This window comes from Falco rusticolus, chromosome 10 (genome assembly GCF_015220075.1).
Source record: "Falco rusticolus isolate bFalRus1 chromosome 10, bFalRus1.pri, whole genome shotgun sequence".
In the NCBI taxonomy this organism is placed as follows: Eukaryota; Metazoa; Chordata; class Aves; order Falconiformes; family Falconidae; genus Falco; species Falco rusticolus.
Window position 1 is genome coordinate 3647824 of NC_051196.1, and position 22490 is coordinate 3670313.

Genomic DNA, 22490 nt, shown 5'->3' on the forward strand with positions numbered 1-22490 from the left:
GAGATCAGGGCAGCGCGGGGAGCAGCGTCCCACGGCGCGGGCCGGGCAGGGCTGCTGACACACACACACACGCACACATAGACACACACACACACATATGCACACACACGCACCCGCAACAGGTTAAAACACTGATTTAACAAAACAAACCGCCGAAGCCAAGCGCGGTGACGCCGCCCGGGGCCGCTGAGGAGCCGCAACGCCGAGGGGGCGGCCGCTCCCGCCGCCTGAGAGTCCGGCGGCTGAGCCCGGAGCCCGGCCCCGCGGCAGCGCCTGTTCTCCCCCGGGGCTGCCGCCCGCAGCCCCCGCCGCCCCCCGCCCTCCCCGCCCGGCCGCCCGCGGCCCCTTCCCCCCCGGCCGCCGCCATGCCGGGCTGCGCCGCTCCCGCCTCACCCTCCGCAGAGCCGCGGCGGACCGGAGCGCGCGGCGCGCCTCACGCTGTGGGGGGCAGGGCAGGGCCGGGCCGGGCCGGGCCGCGGCGGGGCGGGGCGGGGCGGGGCCTCCCCGCGTTCCCCGGGCCCTGAGGCACGGCACGGCACGGCACGGCACCTGGGGCCGCCGCTCGCCACGGGCCGCCACGGGGCTGCGGGCACCGCGCCGGCCTCCCCAGTGCCGCAGCGGGCCCGAGCTGGGGGTGCTGCTCTCCGTAATGGAGGCGCCGGAGCTTTCCGCCCGGTACGGTAGGACCCCCGACGGGCGCAGGGCCCGGCCTGCCGTTACCTCAGCCCGGCCGCGGGGCGCGCAGGGACCAGGCCGCGGCGGGACCCGCGTTTCCTCCGCCTCAGCGCTCGGCCCAGCCGCCCCCTCCGCCCCCGCGCCGGCCTGCAGCGGGCACGGCAGCCCGTGGGGCCAGCCCGAGCCGAGCCCCGCAGGGCCCAGCGCTCAGCGGGGCCGCACGGCGCCGTTACAGCCGTCGCACCGCTCGCAGAGCGGGTGGCAGAGCAGGACGCAGCGGGGTCCCGGCACGGCTGGGGAAGCGCCTCACAGGCCGCGCCGCAGCAGCAGAGCGTCGAGCAGCAGCGCTGGGTGCGGGCATGGCGCCGAGCTGCTCGGGGTGCGCGTTACTTGCACATCGTAGCACGTTACACTCGTTTTCAGTCGCGCACAGGACTGGTTGCACGTCGCTCGCTTCCAATGCAAGCCAGCACGCACCCTCAGACAGCACCACTGAAGCTTCTACTAACTCCGCACACTCCCCAGCGGGGTTTGCCCGCTCTCAGGGGCTATCTGAGTCGGAGGCCGCGATGTCCCACTGCCACAATTACCTTTGTCCTTCTTTCAACGAATTCTCTGCAAGTCGCAGCATTTTGCCAGCTCATCTCTTGCAGCCAGAGCTTCCTCACTTGGAGACTTCCTTCTGCACAATTTAGATAATGGCGTTCTTTTCCCCATCCGTTCTTTGTTCCCCATCCTCCTGGGGCTTCATTCGTCACTTTACAAGAGTCAGTTTGCCCTACGCCTTGTGCACAGATTTGTTTAACGTATATTTATTTAACGTATAGCTAAGCACTATAATCAGCTTGGTAATTCAGGAGTTCAGAGAACAGCGAGGCCAGCAAACGGGCACAATTAGGCACAAGTACTGCCTGTGCTTGGCAAGGCCTGCAGGTAAAGGAGAGACACACAGGACACCCAGCATCCCACCCCTCAGCTTGTTACTGGAGTAACGTATGTTTACTGGAGATACATGTTTACCTTGAAAAAAACCCTAATTTTCCCCTGGTCAGGTCTCCTGCAGACTAGTCATTTGGGCAGCAGCGCACAGCTCTGCTTGTGTTTGTGGGATCGGGCCCTTATTACACCGCATGGTTTGATAGGCGTGTGAAACATGCCTCGCAGGCCTGAAGGGTTCGGAGCTGGATTGTTGTAGCTGCGCCAACTGAAATTGCTGTGTGACTCATAAACAGCCAGCTAGGTAACAGCAGACTGATGACTGACGGCGGCTCAAGGAGCTAACGAAGCTCTGAGCTGCAGGGCTGTGCATCTGTTGGCACGGGGCAGGAGATTTCCACCATGAGCATTTAAAGGTATATAGCATGAGCTATGAGATACTGTTATACTTGGAGCTTAAGTATTTGGCCAATATATACGGACTAAGCAATGAACAAGTGAAACGAACATAAAGAGACACAAACAGAAGGTGTCAGGGCAGAAAATAATGTGTGTGAGACTCCATAATCACCATAACAGGAACTGATTAAATGTGTATAAACCGAAACCGTCCCTTGGAATTCAGGCTGCTGGGGTCAAAAAGGTAGAGGAAAACAGCATTCCAAACCATTGCGATCCCTGCATTTGTTCTGTGGGAAAGCTTTGAACTTAACACTGTGGCTTAATGTGCTCTCTTTAGCTCTGTTTTGGCTTTTCAATGAGAGGCTGTCAGGGTAATCCTGTTGTGCTTATCCCTGGCATATCAACATGAAAGAGACCAAGTCGAAGGCAAGGCAAGGCAGTGCAGAGTCCCTTTGCCTGCCTGCAGAGCTTGGTGGGACCATGGCTGCTTATCACAGCAGCTGTTTTTTTCACCTTTGCCTCTAGATCTGATTTTATACACAGCTGCACCCCTGCATGTGCCAGGATAAGGCTTCTCAAGCTATAAGAAAAGTGCCTTCTTGTGATAACAATTCCAAAATCTCTTACACAGGTAATGTACAAAAAGTCACCTGTCCCCTCAGAGACTGCAGCCAATACAGGGCAGGAATAAGCCCCCAGGCAGAGTCTATTTTGCCTCCTCCCTCATCTCATGCCACCTCAGGACATCCCCGTTGTTTGCTTGTTTATTTACACCGTGGTTTCCAGCAGTCACTTGTGAAGAGTGGCTGCTCCCAGGGCTTCCATTCATTTAGAGGCAGGAGAGATTCTGACAAAAACGGGGGGGATGTAGTACAATTAGGATTTTTGGTCTAACTTGGATCTGGTATCAGACACGTTTAAAAACTAACAACGTGCCCCTCTAGACTGTATGTGTCTGCGTCTTCCAACAGGACATTTAAATATTGTGCAGAGAGACAACAAAAGAACATCCAGTAATAAAACCTGCCCTGGTGCTGACTGTTGTCCAAGCGCAACCTGCTCAAACGCCATGCCGCTTTGTCATGGCTGAAACAAAAGTCCACCCTGTTCCTGCTAAAAAAAGACGTTACAATGAGCTACTTGTGCGGTATCAACTTATAGCAGGGGAAATGAGTAATAATTCCTTTTGTCAAAGCTGCAGAGAGATTAGTTCAGTAATGCACAAACATGCAGCTGGAGCCATGCCAGGGCACAAGGATTAAAAGCGACCAAACTCTTAACTCTAGTGAAAAATATGCATGGCAAATTATTAAAACAAATGTTTGGTTCTACAAATACAGGTACAAGGTGAGAACTTGCCCTCTCTGAAAGCACTGCACTCCCCCCAGACTGGAGAAGCATCTCCCCTTTTTCGCCTCCCTGCTCTTCCTTCCCTGATCACCTGGATTCTGGCTGCTTGAAAGAGGTAAAAAAAATAAGACTGGAGAGGAATTTTGCTCCTGTGCTGCCTCTAAGACATGGGTTCCCAAACAACTCTCTCCCAGCTTACAAACCTCCCATGTGTACCACCATGAGAGACAGGCTTCTCGGCACCTCCTGAGCAGCGAGAAGGGGAGGTTGTGCTACAATCGGCGACTGAAAAAAGAAGGCTGAATCTTCTGCAGTGCCTGAAAAAAAAACAAAATCTCTCAACGCAGCCATTTGTAAGACAGTGTTTCTTTATTGCCTGTACTCTGCTTGCACACTAAGAAAACATGCTTAAGGCTGTACATAAAAAAAACAACACGTGGTAGTTCTTGCTGTTGCAATATGACAGCGCTGATAAAGGCAATACATAGACCGGCCCAAATTTGTGTCAGCTGTATTTTACACCTTTGTCTCTGTACACGTCATGGGAGGTGCACGTTCAGACCACCACAGCAGAGTGGCTACTGCTCTCTTCCTTCTGCAGCAACTTCCCAAGTCCTGCTGCTGCAGGTACGTAACCATGAGCATTTCTGATGTGCCCCAACCAAAGATGCCAGTTCTTGGTCAGCACCACTCCGTATTAACGTGCCGCTGGAGCATGATGCAGAGGAACCACTGACAGCAGCTCCCCCAGCTCAGGTGGTGGGCTTGCCCTGTGCAGCAGGGGTCAGCGCCTGTGCTCCTTCACACCCACCCTGGCTAGAAAGGCAGAAAGCCACATCTGTGTTCAGGTTACAGGTGTTTTCTGAAAAGAGAGAGGATTTCCCTTGCCAAACATCACTCTTGCGAGCACAGGCAGTTCCACTGGCAGCGCTGCTGGGGTTACTGCTGGCTCCACACCAGCTGCCCCGCTTCCTTCTGGACCTCTTTAACTTTCTGATTCCCAGTCTCTGGAAGGCGTTACTGCAGTTAAACACAGCGTGAACCACAGCCAGCCAGCAGTAAGGACCGAGCAGGGCTTGCCGCTTTTAGCTATTCCTTTTAGTCAGGAATCCTGCTCTTCCAGAGGAATACTCCTGATAGGAAAGAGGAAGTTACAGGCACTGGGAGGAACCATGGAAATTTTGTGTAACACTGATGGGCTGTAGGTGACTCAGAGCAGTTTTCCTGCATGCGAGATTCCCAGAGACGTTGGTGGAGTAAGCAGCTATTGAGAGTAACCGCCTTATCCCAAGAGAGGAAAGACAGTGGATAAACACAGACCTTCCCTCTCCTGCTGAGGGGGGCTGCGACACGGCTGCAGCATCACGTCACGCGCCTAGAACGTCAAAGTCACATACAGAAACAGGCTCAACGACAAAAGGGAACAGGGCATCACAAAAAAAGCTCACTTAGTCCCACAAGGCTTTAAGAGCAACCGAGCTACAACACAGCAAGCATGCCAGCGCAGAGAGTGCATGGTGCGCAGGCACGGCAGCAGCTGTGCTGAGAGGCAGCTTCAGGCATCAGTTCCACCGCAGCCCACGCCTCTCCTTGCCCTGCCATGCCCCCCCACTCAGTGCCAAGGAGGCCCCTTCCCGATGGGAACAGGTTCAGTCCTGCTCTTCCTCAGGCCCTTCCTTGGCACAGCGAGGTTACTGCACAAGGTCACCGCAAGAGAGAACACCTTGCTCCACACCTTTCGCACCCGCAGCTGCCCTGTGCTTCCAGCCCACTGGAAAGCACTGTGGTCGGGCTAGCGGGGTGGGATCTTCCAGTACTGCAGGTGCTTCCTCCTAGTTGCTGGAGATTTTTCAGGAAAGAAGAGAATGGGAGGAAACAGGCAGTGTTCAGCCTTAAAACAGGCTATAATACAACCCCCTAGTACGTACAGCACAGCTCCTGCAAGGGGTCATGAATCAGCAGCACATGCCAGCGCCCGCGAGTCCCTGGGCAACTGCTCTGTGTTCTGTAAACAGTAAGAGAGGGACAGTGACAAGGTCCATTAGGGTAACAAAGGGAAAAAACCGTCAGGATGACTCATTTTATCCATACAAATTATTATCCACATAGGGAATGAGTAAACTACAATTTTGGTAAGTCAAAACAAATTTCACAGTAAATACAGGGCCTGATCCAGATCTTAATTTCACAGTAAATACAGGGCCTGATCCAGATCTTACAGGAACCGCTGGAGGTTTTCCTGCTTACCACAAGAGCAGGCTTTCCGCGGGGCTCTGCTCTTACGGAACCAAGAGATGCTGCACTTTGAGATGGATGGATCGCTACCTAGAGCTAGCCCCAATTTAAAATAATTTCTTTACCTGTTACACTACAATTATATTTAACACAGCACCCACTGCATCCTCTGCTCTCTGCTGCTTGGCCACTTCTTTGCCAGAAAAAGAAGGAACAAGACTTCATCCTTTCACAGGGCAGCAAACTCTCCGGACGGAAGGCTCGGTTCGTGCAATTAGCCAAGACCAGCCAAATTTCCCCCAGGAAGCAGAGGCCTTCAGAGACCAGGGCTGTGTGCCAAGCTGGAAATGGAACAGGGCAGATCATATGCACAATTTGGCCTGATTTAGTGGCTTGAAATTCCCAGATGGGGAAAAGCTTCAGCTTCCCCAAGTCTCTGCCGAGCTGACACCATCAGGTTTGGCTTGCTTGAAAGGAACCCCAGCTTCACGGAATAGTGTTGGTACACGTCTCTTGTTGACACGTTGATGTGCCTTAGGTGCAGCACCCTTTCCTCCTGCTGATATCTTCCAGCTGCAGGGCATTCTCCCTCTGCCTGTCTTCTTGTGCTGTCAGCAACCTGGAACAAGCAGCACAGAACAAGAACACAATCCTGTTACTGAGATCTTCCTGCTGAGGCATTTGGCTCTGCCCTTTGCTCCCCATCAGCCGGGGACATTTAGAATTGTAAAAAACATCCAGCCCAAAGACCAGGCTTCTCTGGAAGAGACAGGTCTGTAACTAGATAAACCACACACAGAAAACGAGCATGAATTTCCAGGGAACAGGGAACGAGACTGGACAGATACAAGCGGGGACAGCATGGCTTGGTAGTCAGAGCACCAGACCGGGGTGCGAGTGGTCTGTGCCTTATTCTCAAAGTCCCACACCGATGGCAGAATCCCGGGCTGTTTGCTTCACCTGTCTCGGCCATCTCAGGCAGCAGCATGGTGATAAAGCACGCTGAAGGCATATGCTATGGAAGTTGTGATTTACCTAGCTGTAAGTAAATCATCTCAGTTAATGAACAGCTAGGTCCTGCTGTGAATTTAACAGAGATGTTGCAGCAGGAAGTGAAGGGATAGAAGAAAACAAAAGGATACTTTTTCTTGCAAGATTTCAAAGACATTTTTTAAAACCACTTGCTTTTTTAAAAACTAAAAATCTTAGAGCAAATGTCCTTAATCCTTACAAAGTGTCTTATCGCCCTTTAAAAATACTACCACCAAAATATCACATTCTCTATAATGCTTAATAAGATAAGGAAGAAAAAAAAAAAAACCGTAGAGATGCACGCAGACTTCAAAGTGAAAATTCCAACTTAAAATCAGGGATAGTGCACAAGGTGTTTGTGATGAAATATTTGAATTAAACTCCTAATCTTGCAACAGGCAGCTCTGCCAGGTGAAGCTTTGCACGCAATAACACCCAGTCTACACTTGGTGCTCTCCAGGCACAGAAGACAAGGACCTAGACTCGGGGGAAGAGCGTATTGCTCCAGGTCTTTTTCGTGACATGGCAGAAAGTCAGCCTCTGACAACCCCCTCTTCCTGCCCATTCCCCAGAAGAGCCCACACCAGCTACCCACAGCTGGGGAAATACCCCGGAGCAACGGCTCTTGTCCACTGACCTGGCCATGTGCAGCATGGGCTCCATGATGTTATAGCCAGTCATCGCGCTGCACTCGTAGAAGACAGCCTTGTACTCCTGCCAGAGAGCACAGCAAGCACCCACGTTGGCTGCCAGCTCTCCCTCACCATTCACCCACACCCTGGGAGCTGGCCCACCCTCACCACCGGGAACTTTGCCATAAGCAGCTGGGGCCAGAAGGGTGGCTGTTGCCACCCCGCTGGGGCGCACACCCTGCTCACCAACCCCGTGAAGGGAGATGCTTGTTCAGCACCGGGGGCCCAGCCAGTGTCCACAAGGGAACACCCGGGTTGTTATCTGGGAAGAGAGGGTATCTGCCCAGGGTGCTTGGATTCCCTTACCTTTGTCTTGCGGAGTCCGGAAGATGGGGAACACCTCAGAAGCCCTGCCTCCCCCGACCCAGGGGCCAAAGTACCGGTGGGCACGCAGAGGGAGGGAGTGAGGAAGGAGGCAGGACGATTTTGCAGAGCATGCATTGGAGGAGTCCTCAAATGGGAAGACAGCCATGCATGCTCCCCTCAGAAAGACTGAGCACCACTGTAAGGAGGCATCAAGCCTCCAGAGAAATACATGAGCGTGCCTCAAGGGCCATGCCCATCGCCACCTCATCCTCTCTGTACCAGAAGGGCCTTGGTACATGTTTACATTGGAGAAACAGGGGGTGGGAGGGGAGAGGGAAGGTACCATACTGGGAAATGGCTCCAAGAAGGGCTTCCTGCCAGCCAGGCTGCCCTGCTCACAGCTGGAGGGAGGCTGCAGGGCAAGCTGAGCAACAGAGCACAGAGTCACACCTTTGCCAGCCTTTCTCCTTCCACCTTGGGCACATTCCGGGTCTCCCTCTGCGCAGCATCCATTTTATTTCCAAGCAGAAAGACCACAGCCCCATCCTCGATACCTTCCTGCAAAAGAAACAGATTAAAGCACCCTAGAGACTCAGTTGAGGGAGGGAAATACCTTGGAGCAGATCCTGTTCCAGCTCATGCAAACAAGACCTTCAGTGGCAGCAGGATCAGGCCCTTTAGCTCATTAAAGGGCCATTCCTCAAATAGCCCCAGGGATTTGTGGAAGGAAGCTCAGACTATGGGAGTGCATTTCAAATGTTTGGTATGTACAGCTGGGATGCTGAGAGGCGGGAGACAGAACATAAGTTCCTCTCTGGGAAACAAGAAGCCTAAAGAAAACCGGTTTGCTCCATAGGCTGTTGGGAATTTAAGTTCAGGCAGGGCTTCTTGTTAAGTTCAGTCATTGTGTGTATGTGCCGTACTGTTTGTCTGATGTGCTGTCCTAAACTCAACGATCCCTTGCTGAAAATCCACTGGCCAAGCAAGCCAAGCAACTTTCAACTCTTGCGTAAGGTCTCTGTAGGAGCCATTATTCCCAGACAATTCCCAGAGCCCATCACCTATGGTAAAACTCCCGCTAGATCCGCTGGCTTACTAGGACATCACCAGAGTAAGGATTGCAGAACTGTGTTCAAAGTTATTTCCAAACTTGACTGCCCTGGATGACTTACAGTACCTGAACAGCTTCAAAGCAAAATAAATACTATGACAGCAAAAAGGAAAAGACGACAGATTATTAAAAGTTACAGATTTCGGGTGCTTTGATTTTCTGTGTGTTCAGTTTAACCTTCCTGAAAGAAGCCTGATTTTCAGAGGCTGATTAATTTTGAAAATCTTAACCTTTGATCTTTTTGAGTCCAAAGAAACAGCCACGTGTTTTGGGTCTTTTTGCCCGCAACAGGCGTGTGGAAGTTAATAATATTAGAAGCCTCCAAACTGTGCTTATTCATTTCGCTTAGATCTTGGTTGTTGAGACTCAGCACAATCAAAACAAAACCACCCTTGATAATTTCCTTTTGGCTCTGAGTCACCTACACACAACTTAGTTAAATTATACAGACAGGTATTTCTGTCTCCCCAAGCAGATACAAGCCACAGATGAGTGCTTCTAGTGAGAGTTTGGAAATAAAAAGCAGGGGGCCAGACTACACTATTAATGCACCGTCACCAAATGTAATGGAAAAGAAAAAACAAACCAACAGTTAAAGTTGAAGCAAAGGATGCGGGGGAAAAAAGCTATTACTAGGATTTCAGTCTCCTCTAGAAATCTCAAAGCAGAGTCAGGATGTGATTGCGCGCAGTGCTGGGCATGCACGCTGCAAAGCTGAGCCTAAGCACACCCGCACCACCTCCCTTCCCTGTGCGTGGGCTGGACACCAGGAGATCTTGCCTGAGCAGAGGTGTGATGTGACCGTGTTTAGGAGATGCTGCCAGTGCACACAGGCTACTCACAGGCACACGCGACCGTTTGGGCAGGTCCCAGCACCTGCCACAGAAACAGCCCTCCCTCCCTCCATGGGCTACCTTCAACAAGAAGCCCCTGGTCCCTGAGTGACTGCCACAGGCAGTACCTGTAGCATCTGCCTTGATAATGCATCTTCCTAAGCTCAACGGGACCTCCTGGGCCGTCGGATAACATCACCCCCGGACCGCTGGAGCTGGTCTGCAGCACGGCAGCGGTACCACCACTGACCCCAGCTCTCACCTGGACACTGCTCATCCAGTTCCGCACCGCCCTGAAGGAGCACTCGGCCGTGATGTCGTACATCACCAGAATCCCGTCCGCCTTCCGGAAATACTGCTTGGTAATGCTGCGGAACCTGAGCCCAAACGAAACCAAAAGCACTCTCAGAACCGCAGGTGCGTAACGCCAAGAAACAGAATAGGATCGTCCTACGGGTGTGGGACGTGTCCCCTGGGCTGGGATGTGTCCCCTGGGGCTGCTGTGTAAGGACACATCAGATCCCTGCTCCTCTGAATCCAGCCGTGGGCGAGCAGGGGTCTTTGCAAACCCATGGTGCTGAGAAAGCAGGAAGGAAAACCTCTGCAGGTCAGGAGGGAAGGAACAGAGGAATCTGTTTAGGTGGGACAGGAAAAGGTAATTGCCTCTAAAAAGGGAACTGGATGGAAAAACCCACAACCTTTCTCTAGAGTCTGGAAGAATCTGCAGACTAAGCTGTGCCACAGTATAAACTAAGCATGCATAATGTCTGCCCCAGTGCTGCCAAAGCAGCAGTTAAGACCTCTGCATCACTACAGCCTGTTCCCAGTTTTGAATCTATAAAGCAATGCCATCATCTATAAAATCAGCAGTTAGACACAATTTCCAGGAGAAACTCCCACCAGACATCTACTTTGTCCTCTGGGTATCAGTTAGAACAACAGACTTGTATTTTGGGAGTAAATTACAACACCAAAAAACCAAGGCCAAATCAAAACCTTAAAATCTGTAAGCAGTTTGTGTCAGGGCCACGATATAACCACACCAATTGCAAACTGATGGAATTAAATGCAACACAAGTCCTGAGATCTCACTGGAGAGCTCCGCATTGCAGCCCTGCGCAGGATAACAAGCTCTCCTATTCTATTAAGGGCCAAAAAACCCTACAGCAAGTAGTGACCCTCCTGAACCCTTCAGATGATTGCCTGAAGCCTGGTCTTTCTCACTACGACAAGGGCGTGACATTCTGGCAACTACCCAACGGAGAAAGCGCAGACTGTATCTTTGGTGGTCACAATACACCTCTGGAACAACGGGACTGGCTAAGTGCTCTAGATGGACCATCAAATGTAGCATGCACTGGTCTCAGGGAGGTCACCAAGGAGTTCTCCTTGCATGCTCCAAGGGGTTCCTCTGTCTCTTCCATTGGATGCTCACAGTTGGACACCTCCAGTTAGAAATAATTAATATTTCTCTAGAAGTAAGGAAAGCTTTTGTTTCTTCCCAGGTGTCTCTTCAGCATCAGCATTAAGCCAAGTTCCCTCTTGCAAGTACACACCTAAGACCTGCTTATGCCGCAGGGGGCTACCCTAAAGGTCCTTTGCAGAAGGACTAGAAGAGACTAGATCTTGAACCTGGCCTCAGCAAAATGTCACATAGCATGTCATAACAATTCCCCTTACTGCTCAGCTTCAGCACCAAAATAACCACAGGAGTCCCCTCAAAAATCATTATTTCTTCAGCATGAGGCTTGATTTTGGAAGAAATACTTTGCTTTTCCATAGATACTCCTACTTAGTATATTTCCACCAAGTCTGCGTGGTCTAGCTGACTGAGGTAGAAAGCATCACGGCTCTGCTGGCACAGTTTAGGATTATAACATTCCCACGACCTCGGCTGCTTTCTGAAGGCCTGCCCCCATAACATATTTAGCCCCAAACACCCAGTACTTATTTTTGCCAAGCTCTTGAGGTTAACGGCCCCCTTGAAATAGCTTTCCATCTTTAGCTTCAAAGTGTATCCTAAATAAAATGTAATTTACATGACGGTGGTGGTGGGCCTTCTTCTCTAGTAGCAGATGAGTGTCAAGTATGTCCTTTACTACCTTGATCCTCACCAACAGTGCTGGTCATATTTAGTGATAAAGCCTGTGCTTTTGAAACTGGAGCCATTCAAATGGGGAACCTGTACTCACTGTCACAAAAAGCCACACCATCCCTCTACCATGGATTATCACCTCCACGAGTCTACGAGCAGAAGGGACAGTGGAGGGGACCAGTAACCTTACCAACAGAGCCCAGCAGGGTATTCAAAGCCCCTTCCCCACAGGTTGAGCCAATTCACCTGGCTTTGTCTAAGTCAGACCTGGAAAAGTTCCCACACTTCCTTCTACCCTCTGAATAGCAAGTGGCGGTGAGCAGCTGGGGACAGCAGTCATGCAACCGAGTCTGAGAACAGGATGTCTACCCAGAGCCTTCATCTCTGTCCTGCCCTGCAGCCCTGCCCTGCAGCTTTTCCCAGCAGCAGGTTGATGCAGGAGAGCCTTGAGGGCTAGAGGAGCCTGGCGTGCCGCACCATACAGTGATTTATGGGTAGACTACCTGAAGCCACAAGCATGCAGGTCAGACATACGGATAACTACTTTTCCCCAGTCCTCAGAGTTATCTCCCTGGGCTCTGCTTCACAGCCACAGCTTCTAGAAATTCTGACACAGACCTCTGCTGCAGATGCAACTCTGGGATAGCTGCTGCAACCTCTTTGGTCCAAAGCCAGAAACCAGGCGTGCGCACTTTCCTCCTGCTTCCTAAACTGAGCCTGGCAGTAGGACATCCTGACATACATTGCTTACCTTTCTTGTCCAGCTGTATCCCACAGCTGTAAGGCAACCTGGGTGTTATCCACCATCAGACTCTTCACTTGGTAATCGATACCTGTCAGGAAGGTAACAATGATCATAAGATAGAATGGAGAGAGTGCAGCTTGCCATTGCAATGGCCAAGATCAACACTATTTAATTCAGGGAAATTGCAAGATCGATTCAAAATTGCAAAAGGGACCATCTTTACCTTTAGTTGGGCTAAAATATGGGCAAAAAGCTCCCACCCTTCATAGCCAGATAAGTCAGGAACCCTACTACTTACCAATGGTTGCATTGAGCTCAGCCAAGAACCTGTCATAGCAGAAGCGGTGGATGAAGGAACTCTTCCCAACACCAGAGTTTCCTACAAACACCACTTTAAAGATGCGGTCTGGGGAACAGCCAGCTGGTTCCAGTGCCTGGAGCTACAACGGAAAAAAGGGACGCAGTTTTGAACAGCCCAGCTGCAGACCGTGCTTTGATTTAGGCATTGGACCCCTGCACTATAAACCTAGGCAGCTGGAGTTAGATGGGAACAGAATCAGAAACCTTCAAGTCCCTGGTAGCAGCTGTTTGAGGAAGAACCCCCAAGTAATTAGACTCACCCTGGTTTCGGTGCCAACAGGCTGTCCTCTAGGAGGCAACGGAGCATCATCTAATCCATCTGCATTTTTTCTACAGTCAGCATCACCCTTCAAAGTCATCTTCAACCACTCAGCATCTGCTACCAATGACCACCTCTCCGTGTCTCCACTATTCTCTCTGAAGTTTGTGCTGCCTCCTTCTCCTGTCTTCAGGCACGTCCTGTTGCCTGGGATGTATCTACAGTTCTTTTTGTTGGGTTCTTCCACTGCCACATCCTCCGGGAAGGTGAAGGGAAGGTCCGCAGAGGCCAGCTGTCTGTATTAAAGCCCACAGGCACCACAAATAGGGTGGGAGGGTAGGGGGTGAGGGGAAAAGGAGAAGGTTGCAGATTCCCAAAACAACCAATGCGATCCAATTAGTGCATATGCAGCACTTGCAGGCACTCTATACATTCACTCCCCATACGCCCTGTGACTAAGGCATCAGTAGCATCCCTAGGGAAACAGACAGCTCACCTGAGCTATGCTGTACTCACATGTGCTGACATATATTTCACTAATTTTAATTAAAAATCCCACCTTCCAGATTTTTCAAGGATTCTTTGCCACCCACTTCCCCCAGCGCTGAAAAACGAGGCAAAGCACACAAAGGGCTGCATGCAGTACACACATGTCTCGCTGTGCTCTGTTGAGGGCACAAGCTGCGGTCCAGGAAACCCGTCCCCCTCACTTCCAACCGCTGCTGGAGCAGAGTCTTACTGAGCTCAGGCAGCAGCAACCTGCCACAGGTGGGCAAACTGCCAAGAAAATGCTCACACCAGGGTTGCTTTGGCTGGTGTTGGCTCTGCTCTGGTGTGCATCATGCCTGGCCCAAGGTAAGGGAGCCAGGACCTGTAAGGGGTTTATTTTTTAAAGCCTCCAACCAGCCACGCTGCGCTCTCAACAGCAAAAAAATCCCCAGGACCTCTGCCCAAGCCGTGGCAGTGGGGAACGGGCGTTGCACTGACGGCACCTGTACAAGAACAGGCCGATGCACTTTGTTCACTGGGAGTAGACTGGTACGGCAAGTGGAGGAACAATCTCCAAAAGAACAGCTAGAATAACCGATGTAAAGTACTGGAACCCTTGCTGAGGAGCAAGGCAGCGTCATAGCTCTGCCTTGGCTTTCTGTGGTTAAAGAACTAGACAAATGGAGTGAGAAGGATTAGAACTCAGCTGAAGGGCTTTATCCACCTCAGGTATCTCCACTGCCCTCCAACAGATCGCTTTTGGAAGCAAATTAGAGCGACCAGAGGCTTGCTTCACTCTCTTCAGAGGCAGCACTTCACAATTCTCTCTGCAATGTTCTTCTCTTGCTACTAGTGTGGGAATCAAAGCAACAACTCTCCCCTCTCACATCTGCAAGTACACTTTGTCAGGGCTGCAAAATTCACCTGCTGCCATGCCTACACTTTTTCCGTAGAAGGGACCTCACATTTCTGGCTGGCCTCCCTGCATCTGCCCCAAACGCCAGCCCAGAGTCAGGCCAGCTGGAACCTCTCCCCATTGGAACCAGACACATCCTTCCAGGCTCAGCCCCCATCTGCCACAGCCAGCAGTCACAGCAACGAGGGGCTGAGTCTCAAAGGCCTCTTCAGTGGGGGGAAAAAAGGGACAAACACAAAACTTTCTGACAGTGACTCCAGATGTAATGGATTTTATTCATGTTTCTCAAGCACTGAGGTGTGACACAGCACTGGGACAGAGACAGGACCAACAAATACTTCTCCCCTTCTCACATCACCCTCGCTGCCAGACTTCTCCACCTGTGTTCTGGTGGGTTTACGCCAGCAGCAGCCAGCAGGATCTTTGCAAGAAATAGCTGGGGAGGAGGATGGGAGAACTCGGTTGTCTGATCCCATGGTACATCTACCAGTCACACAGCCACAAAACGCCCCTGCCTCAGACCTATTCAAGCAACCTCAGCCTGGGCTGAAGAATCAGCCCTGCTCCACAGTTCACCCCATTTTCCATCAGTCCATGAGCCCAGGAGTCTGAAGCTCAATTCTTAAATGCCACTACCAGAATTGCAAGCATTACTGGTGAGTCTAAGCTGGAAGAAACTCTGAGCCTAGACACATGTCTCTGGTTGGCACCAGGAGTAACTGGGAAACAGTGGAACCTTCTGCAGAGACCTGGTAGGAAACAGGGAAGCACGCCACCTTTAAAAGTTGTTTGGGGCCAGCAGCTGCAAGAGAGATCCAGCTCTAGGCTGGCCTCCCATGCCTCCCAGAGGAACCAGGCTTTTGGCCAGAACTGGTGTGCTGGTCACACAACCAGTTCACAAGGGTTGGTGCTTCATGCCAGCACTGGTCAGGCAAGCAGGCACCTGTGGGTATGGAAGCCACTGTACAGTCTGCATGTCAGGGGTGGGGGGAGCAGAAAAAAACATAAGGTCTTAACCACACAGACATTTACAGATGTTTTCACCTGCCCTGGCTGAAGGGGAGGCCGGTGTGCCAGGTGAGCATCTGCATAGCTGCGGAGAGATGGGCAGGATAAACCCCGAACCCACCTGGAGCTGGGCCCTCTCCTTGGGGCTTTCAGCTGCCAGAGAGAACACCAGCCTTGTGCAACTCCTGCCCTCTCCCATGTCCCAGGGATATGAGCTCTGGCATGAGTTGCCAGCGGACAGGGTTTCTGCCTGAGGAGGAGCTGGCACACTTGGGATATGATCCAGTCATTCTAACGGAGCTGCCTGACTCGGTCAGAGGCAGCCTTCGTGACTCCTGTCCCACGAACACTCTCACAGCTTCTGATGGCGTTTAGGTTTGCTCCCCGCACGTAGGAGCAGCCCAGAGGGGGGCACAGCCTGTGGGAATCAGCTAACAGCATCCTCAGCTTCATGCTGAGCCAGCACCACCTGACGCCGAGAGGCAGCTAGAGCCACGGTCACCCCCCTGCCACGCTCCCCAAACCAGCCAGCACCAAGGTGGGAGAACTAGACACGGGACGCAGCTGGACTGACAGGGTACTCCAGCGGGCACGGACCGACACCACAAACACAACACAGACGCCCATCTAACCGTTTGACCGGCTTGTCATCCAGCAGGTAACTGCCTAGCACTGACCCTTTCTTCAACAGGGGTTTTTTGTTCTCAGGTGCCTGGAAGTTGAAAAGAAAAGGGGTGAAGAATGTCATTAGCACCCAGGAACCTGACCAGCCCCAGTTCAACCACTCGCCACCCCTGCAGACCGCTTCAGGGAGGCAAGGCTGGTCCCCTTGCACCCCTGCACCTTGCAGCGTAGCACCCTGCCGGCAGGCTTGGATGGAGGTGAGCACAGGCTCACAGGGGTCAGCTTCTCACCGTTCATTTAACTCAGGCAAGAAGGCATCGCTGCTGCTGCTTTCCCCTTTGCAACAAAATCCATCAGTAATGGTGGTGCCCCAAACTGAACTCTTCCTCTAGCCAGCCAGAGCTTTTATTTCTGTGGCTTGTTCTTCACATGGTCTCACAGCTGAATCTCTCTTTCCCCACCTGCCTTTTTATTAGGCTGATGTTCTGTGGGACAGACCCATTGCCCCTTCCTCAGAAGGCGCTAGCACCCCTCCACCAGTACTCACCCACGGCTGCACACGCACCACAAGAAAGGCAGGAGACCGCTCTGCAAAGGGTAGTGTGTGTGCTCTGCCTTACACAAACGTCCCTCTCCATGCTTTCCTCCTACTTACCTCACACTACACCCTTCCTACAGCCGGTAGGAAGAGAAGGAGGAAGCAGGACAACTCCTCTCGCAACCCTCTTTCCCCCGTACGGCAGCTTTGTCATTCCCCACAGAGTCGAAGATGAACAACGTGCCTGAGATCGCACAGGAGAGCCTGCGGCAGAGAGGATTGCCCTGCCAGCTCCTCCAAGGGCCATGCTACAGCCTAGCCCCCCCCCCCCCGCACCCCCAAACGGACCGGCTGGCTGCTCTGGCTACAGGCACAAAACAGACAGAGGGAGAGACGGCGTGGCAAGGTGCCCACCGCCCCAGCGCCGGGGGAAAGGGAGAGGTACTTGCTCTCTAAGGCCGGAGATTTCCGACGCGCCCTCACAAGTTACTTCTGGGGGTGAAGGTGGGGAAAGAAGAATTCCCAGCTTGCCAGATCCACCTCCGGCAGCAGTTGTGACCTGACCACACACCTGCAGGCAGCTCTGGACAGGCCTGCCTTCATGCTGCCCGCAGCCCAGGGGAGGGCTACAAAGACAATTTCCTCAGTAACCCCTGGCTTATTTTAAAAGGCAAAAAATAAGAAACTGCTCTGTTGGCCAGAATTCCCAGAACACCTTTGCCGCCGTGCAGTCCGACTAACGGAGACACTCTGGGCTCTGCAGGGGCCTCACCCAACTAGGAACTTCGAAGGGGAAAAAAACACCCCAAGAACTTTTTTTACATATAAACCTGGTGTTCAAGAGAAGCTCCAGGCACAGAAACAACCCAGCAGGGAGAGGCTCACAACTGTGGAGCACATATCTTCCAAGGCAAAGGACCCCCAGGCACATAGTGACCCTTCAGTCAACACCGATATTGGGCTGTGGTTCAGCCAGCCAGTGGTTCTCCAGCAGGGATGCAGGAGGATGTTTTCAGGGTTTGAGCAGGTTCGCTCAAGGGCACTCTTCTAGACACACAGAAACAAGGAAATCATGTTACAGCCCACCGGAGCCGAACCACAACCTTCACGTCACCTGTGAAGCAAAGGGCCTCCCAGGCAATCTGCTATGGCATCCCCTACCTGGAGAGGAAACAGCCTGCAGAGCACCTACCTGGGTAAGAAAGGAGAAACAACGGGATGCTTTGCCATCGGTTCTGTCGTGCTTTATTGGCCTGCCAGGTTTGTGTGACATTTGGCTTTTCACCAGGATGGTAAAGGGACAGATGTGACATCACAGCTATACAACACACGATGGCAAGGATTCCACAGCAACAACAGCACACGTACAAGCATTTTGGATGGAAAAGATTCTGGTTCATCAGAGGGACAGAAAAAAGATTCTGATTTATCGGTGAAATACAAACACATGTCCAATGTAGTCAAAGTCCCAGAACGCTCTTCATGATCAGCAGACATGAAATTTGCTGTCAATACGCAGCATGCAAGCATAACTCTATAGCCAGGTAAGTCATGGCTGTGATACTGAACCCACAGCCCATAGGTCTTTAAAGCACCCAGCAGCGGTGGCTATCTGTGACTGTGATCTAACCACCGGGGCAAAACAGTGCCCCACAGCACCGTGGGGCCAGGGTCGGTGCACCCTGGCAAGGCCAGAAACTCTTATGAAGAGCAAGGTATTAAGCTGAGCACTGAGAAGTGCAAAGGAACAGCACTGGGCTGCTGTCAGCCACGTACAGCCCAGCTCCTCCTCCCAACCACTTCAAGATCTTTGCTAACAGAGAACCGCTGTTCACCACACCTTCATTTCACAGAAATAACACAGCTCTCCCCAGCACTAACAGATGGTATTAAGGCCTTGGGTTTCTTTTTAGGCTGTAAAAACATTGGTAGTCTCTGGTAAGAGTGATTAGGGATCCTCATCAGAAGGCTGGATTCTCCTTTTTGCTGCTGCAGGGAAGTATAGCTGTTTTCTCTGCCCCTTACAGTGGGACAGGCTGGACAGCAGATCTGCAGGTGTGTGATGACAGCAGCATCCCTGCAATCCGTTGGAGCCCTGCTTTCCTGAGGACTGAAACAAGAGTGGCCAACAAGATGTCCTGGCTGACAAAGCAAAAAACCCTTACTTCAGCACAGGCTTCATCTGCCTGGCATGACACAGCCCTACCAGATGAGCAATGGTGGTAGGAGTTCACCCTGCTGCCCCATCCCTACTGCCAGCACTGGGAGAAAGGAGAAAGCGGCTCCTCTGTACTAGGGACCGTCTCTGCTAGGCTCTCTCTTACATCCACCTGCAACTGTCATGTTTCAGAGAAGCCCTGAGCAGGTCCTAGCAAGGGAAAAGGAGAGGAGAACAGAAGCAGACAAGCTTTACACACGCAGAGGTACATACCTGAACCGCGGTCTCCATGGGCCACCCACCCCACCCACAGGAACCCAGAAGCTGATGAAGCACTACGCATGGAAAGAGGAAAATGAACCATTTTCTTTGCCTGCTTGCACTGGACTCTGCTACAGAGTGACAGTGCTGATTACTTCTCCAAGAGGGAGCAGGACGCTCTGGTGCACATACACATACCTTGCAGCTTTGAAAATGGAGTGAAGGGGGGAATAAAAGCAAGATCTTTCAGATTTCAGAAACACACACACACACACAAAAAGGCACACACAAACACACCTTGCCTCCATCCAAAAGTTACTGAAGTTATTTTATACAGCTGCTGCTCCACTTGGAGAAGAACTGCAGCCTCTCCCGCAGCAGGAGATCTTGTCCCCTATCTGGGCATGAGCCCTGTGCTTCATTCCACGTTCCCTTACACACCAGCCAGACAGTCTCTTGCAGCCTACCACTGCCTGTCTTCACTGCAAGGCAGCCACTTCCAGATCTTCAAATGGGGCATGGTGGCAGAGCAGGCAAAGACAGACACATGATGGCAGGGATGGGTCCAAGAAGAGCACAGAGCAGCCTTGACAATGACATTTGGGAATACAAAGACTTTTTCATTAATAAATAATAAGAATTAAAAATAGATCACATATTCATACTTATCTTGGAGACTGGGAAAGGTCAGAGATGGAGTTGATTGCTCCAGAGGGTTCCCCTTGCCTCCTCCTAGCCCTCTGACACAAGGCTCACTGCTGCACCTCCACCCCAGCAGAGTTCACAGGAATGGGGAGCTGCCCCAGAGGAACATCTGAAAACATCTGCTACAAACTCAAGGGGTCAGAGAAACTCCAAAACCTTCCTGTGCCTCTCCACCCCCAGTCAGCTGGCAGCACATCTGGGAATCCATCGTCTTCCTCCCCACCCAGCTCCAGGGATGTATCCAGCTTCACTCCCTTCCTGGCGTGTGCCCAGTGCCTGTCACACCGCGCAGACCCCACACGTGCAGCAGGCAGCACCCACCGCAGCCCTGCACGGGGCTGCGCAACAGTCACAAGGCTTAAACCCAGGGACTGGCAACTGCAACCAGCAGAGCTTGTCTCCAGCACGGGCAGAGAGGTGCTGTGAAGTCTGTATTAAGCACCACACCAGGCCTGGTGAGCTCAGGTCATTGTCCCCCGTGGAAGTGACAGGCCCCCAAGTGGTGACAGCAACAGCAGCAGATGAAAGGAGGGTGTTTGGGAGTTAGGATTTTCTTTCTGAGACTAACCAGCTTCTTGGCTTCAAAAGCATCTCGCTCATCTCGAAGTTTCTTGTTCATCTCTCTGCTCCAAAGGAAGACACAGGAGAGACACAATAAAGCACTCATCAAAAATGGAGTAAAGCCCAACATTTGAAAGCTAGAACAGAAAGGGAGCTTGGGACACAGATAAAGATGTTAGTTATTGCTGGACATGTTGGGATTTCCAAGTATCCCAGCTCACGTAATGGGGTCCGCATGGTCCCCTTAACCAGCAGGGAAGACTAAATTCCTCCAGTGGTGGGAATACTCGGTGAAACACCGCAGCCTGTTCTCTGGCAGAGCTGGCCAGGTGGCACAGCTCTCTCTGGACCTGGAGAAACAAGCAGTGTCTGAGCACTGCTCGAATACAGTCCCGTAGCTTTCTGTGGGAGTGCTGCAACCTCAGCCCTTTATGTGCACAAGAGCTCGGCATTTCCCCCAGCCCTGCTCAGCATCTCCCCACAGCCAGTTCTTACCTGAGGAGTTCCAGCTGCCGAAGAAGGCTTTGTTTCTCTTTCTGCATGTTCTTGGAGACTCTAAACACATCCCTGGGCAAAGGCGATTTTAAAAGGGGAAATAAGTTAACAGGAGAGGAAATACAAGGATCCCTTTCTCAGGGACACCCAGAGTCTTCTCCAAGATAAGGGCCTGCCCTAAGCTGGGAGGATTCAGGGGAAGCAGCACTGCCGCAGGAGCTGGGATGGCTGGGTTGTACCCCAGCTCTCCTGCTCTCCTCCAGTATGAAGACAGGCAACCCATTTTCTCCTTTCACACTCCACTTTCCTCAGCTGCTAGAGATGGGAAGGATGCTCACCGCCATCTGGGTCTGAAACATCCCAGTGTTTTAGCTACATATTATTAGATGAAGCCCAGAAACAGGAAAACAAGTGATTAGAAGAGGCTCTGTAGGAACCTTATAGAGGTGATGGTGAACTGGAAAATAAATGGAGAAGCCTCCTTTAGACTGAGGAACATTGGTAGTTTTACACTGCTTTTCTAAACAGATATCCATTAACACATTCATTTCCCGCTAAAGGCAGGCTGGAGGCAGCATTATCACTCCCTGTTTAGGCCTGTAAGATCACTGGGATGTTAATACTTTTCCTCAAGAAGGGACAGGCGATCCTCTGATGAAACCAAGGCTTCTAATTATCCTTATCCTTTAATTACTTGCCCACTCTGCCTTCTCTGCCTAGGTTCCTGCCTTGACACCCCCTTCCCTGCCCATTCCCACCTGTCCTTCTGCTCTTGCTCAAGCTGAGCCTCTTTCTGGAGCTTCTGTAACTGCCCCTTCACCGCCTCCAGCTCCCATTTGCTTTTCTCCACCTCTTCCAGCAGGTTTTCATTCAGGTGCCGGAGCCTTTCATTCTGCACACGGGTCTCCAGCTGCTCCGAGTTCAGCGACTGCAGCTGATGTTCCAGCTGCAATGGGCAAGGAAAAGGAGAGGTTAAAACACAGAGAGGAAGGGTTTGTGCTACAAACATGCCTGTAAAAACAGGCTGGAAAAGCAGACGTAAGCAACGAAGCAGAAGGGAGATAAACACCACTTGACCACCAGTGGCATCGAGAAGGTGAATTGGAAGCAATTATTTCTCACCATCCGTGCCAGCACCGGGGAGCAAGTGATGCAATTAGTGAGGCATAGCTGAGGAAGCGCTTCGGGCAGCGTGAGGAACCTGCTGCTGTCAGGCAGGCATAGTAGAAATCAGAGTGCAAGTGAGGGTCAAAGGAGGACTGGAAAAATTTGGGCAGAAGCAAGGGTGTGTCTGTCGGGACTTATCAAGCACAGTTGTTGAAATGCATGCTCCAGTCTGGGAGCTTCCTGAGCCCACGGCAGCTGAAAGGGGGATATATCGAGGTGCTAGGGGTGTCTCACGCTACACCTGGGAAGTCCAGCGATTAGGTGGCCTTTACAACTGTTGGAGACAGGACCTCAGGCTAGAGATGCTGTTTAAATGCCACTGGGGCACAGCTGAACTCGAGGTAGCACGAGACCCCCACACAACTAACAAGACAGCAGGCTTTGAACTTCCCAAAATCAGGCACGTACTCAACCAGTGATGCGATTCCTCACAAACGGCTGGCGTAGATGGGGAAGAGTCAAAAGACAGATGCAGCCGTCAAACCCACCCATCTCAGATGACAAGCGGGGCATTGCAAGAAGGATCATACTGACACT

General features: G+C 51.9%; 2 protein-coding genes and 1 long non-coding RNA gene across 6 annotated transcripts in view; 1 reads left to right on the forward strand and 2 right to left on the reverse strand.

Annotated features, from left to right (window-relative positions):
* CD151 (CD151 molecule (Raph blood group)) overlaps positions 1 to 2834 on the reverse strand; it is a 38246-nt gene extending 35412 nt beyond the window's left edge. The window contains exon 1 of one of the 4 annotated variants that reach the window (XM_037402812.1): positions 1266 to 2832. The gene's annotated coding sequence lies outside the window, so the exon portion shown is untranslated. Of the gene's footprint in view, positions 1 to 393; positions 493 to 720; positions 745 to 1265 lie in introns of those variants that run through there. The other 3 variants (XM_037402807.1, XM_037402810.1, XM_037402806.1) reach the window with 3 other exon arrangements.
* LOC119154849 lies at positions 492 to 3862 on the forward strand. The gene is made up of 2 exons (XR_005106549.1): positions 492 to 675; positions 2985 to 3862. It is a non-coding gene; the product is annotated as an uncharacterized LOC119154849 (long non-coding RNA).
* Positions 3863 to 5439: 1577 nt separating this feature from the next.
* Positions 5440 to 22490, reverse strand: part of CRACR2B (calcium release activated channel regulator 2B) — a 40386-nt gene continuing 23335 nt past the window's right edge. Inside the window, exons 9-19 of the mRNA XM_037402813.1 lie at positions 21545 to 21732; positions 20787 to 20858; positions 20299 to 20353; positions 16077 to 16156; positions 13033 to 13327; positions 12711 to 12852; positions 12419 to 12500; positions 9835 to 9949; positions 8079 to 8186; positions 7268 to 7344; positions 5440 to 6217 (exon numbers count right to left, since the gene is read on the reverse strand). Coding sequence (XP_037258710.1) covers positions 6133 to 6217; positions 7268 to 7344; positions 8079 to 8186; positions 9835 to 9949; positions 12419 to 12500; positions 12711 to 12852; positions 13033 to 13327; positions 16077 to 16156; positions 20299 to 20353; positions 20787 to 20858; positions 21545 to 21732 — 1299 coding nt within the window. The 3' untranslated portion in view covers positions 5440 to 6132. The remainder of the gene's footprint in view (positions 6218 to 7267; positions 7345 to 8078; positions 8187 to 9834; positions 9950 to 12418; positions 12501 to 12710; positions 12853 to 13032; positions 13328 to 16076; positions 16157 to 20298; positions 20354 to 20786; positions 20859 to 21544; positions 21733 to 22490) is intronic.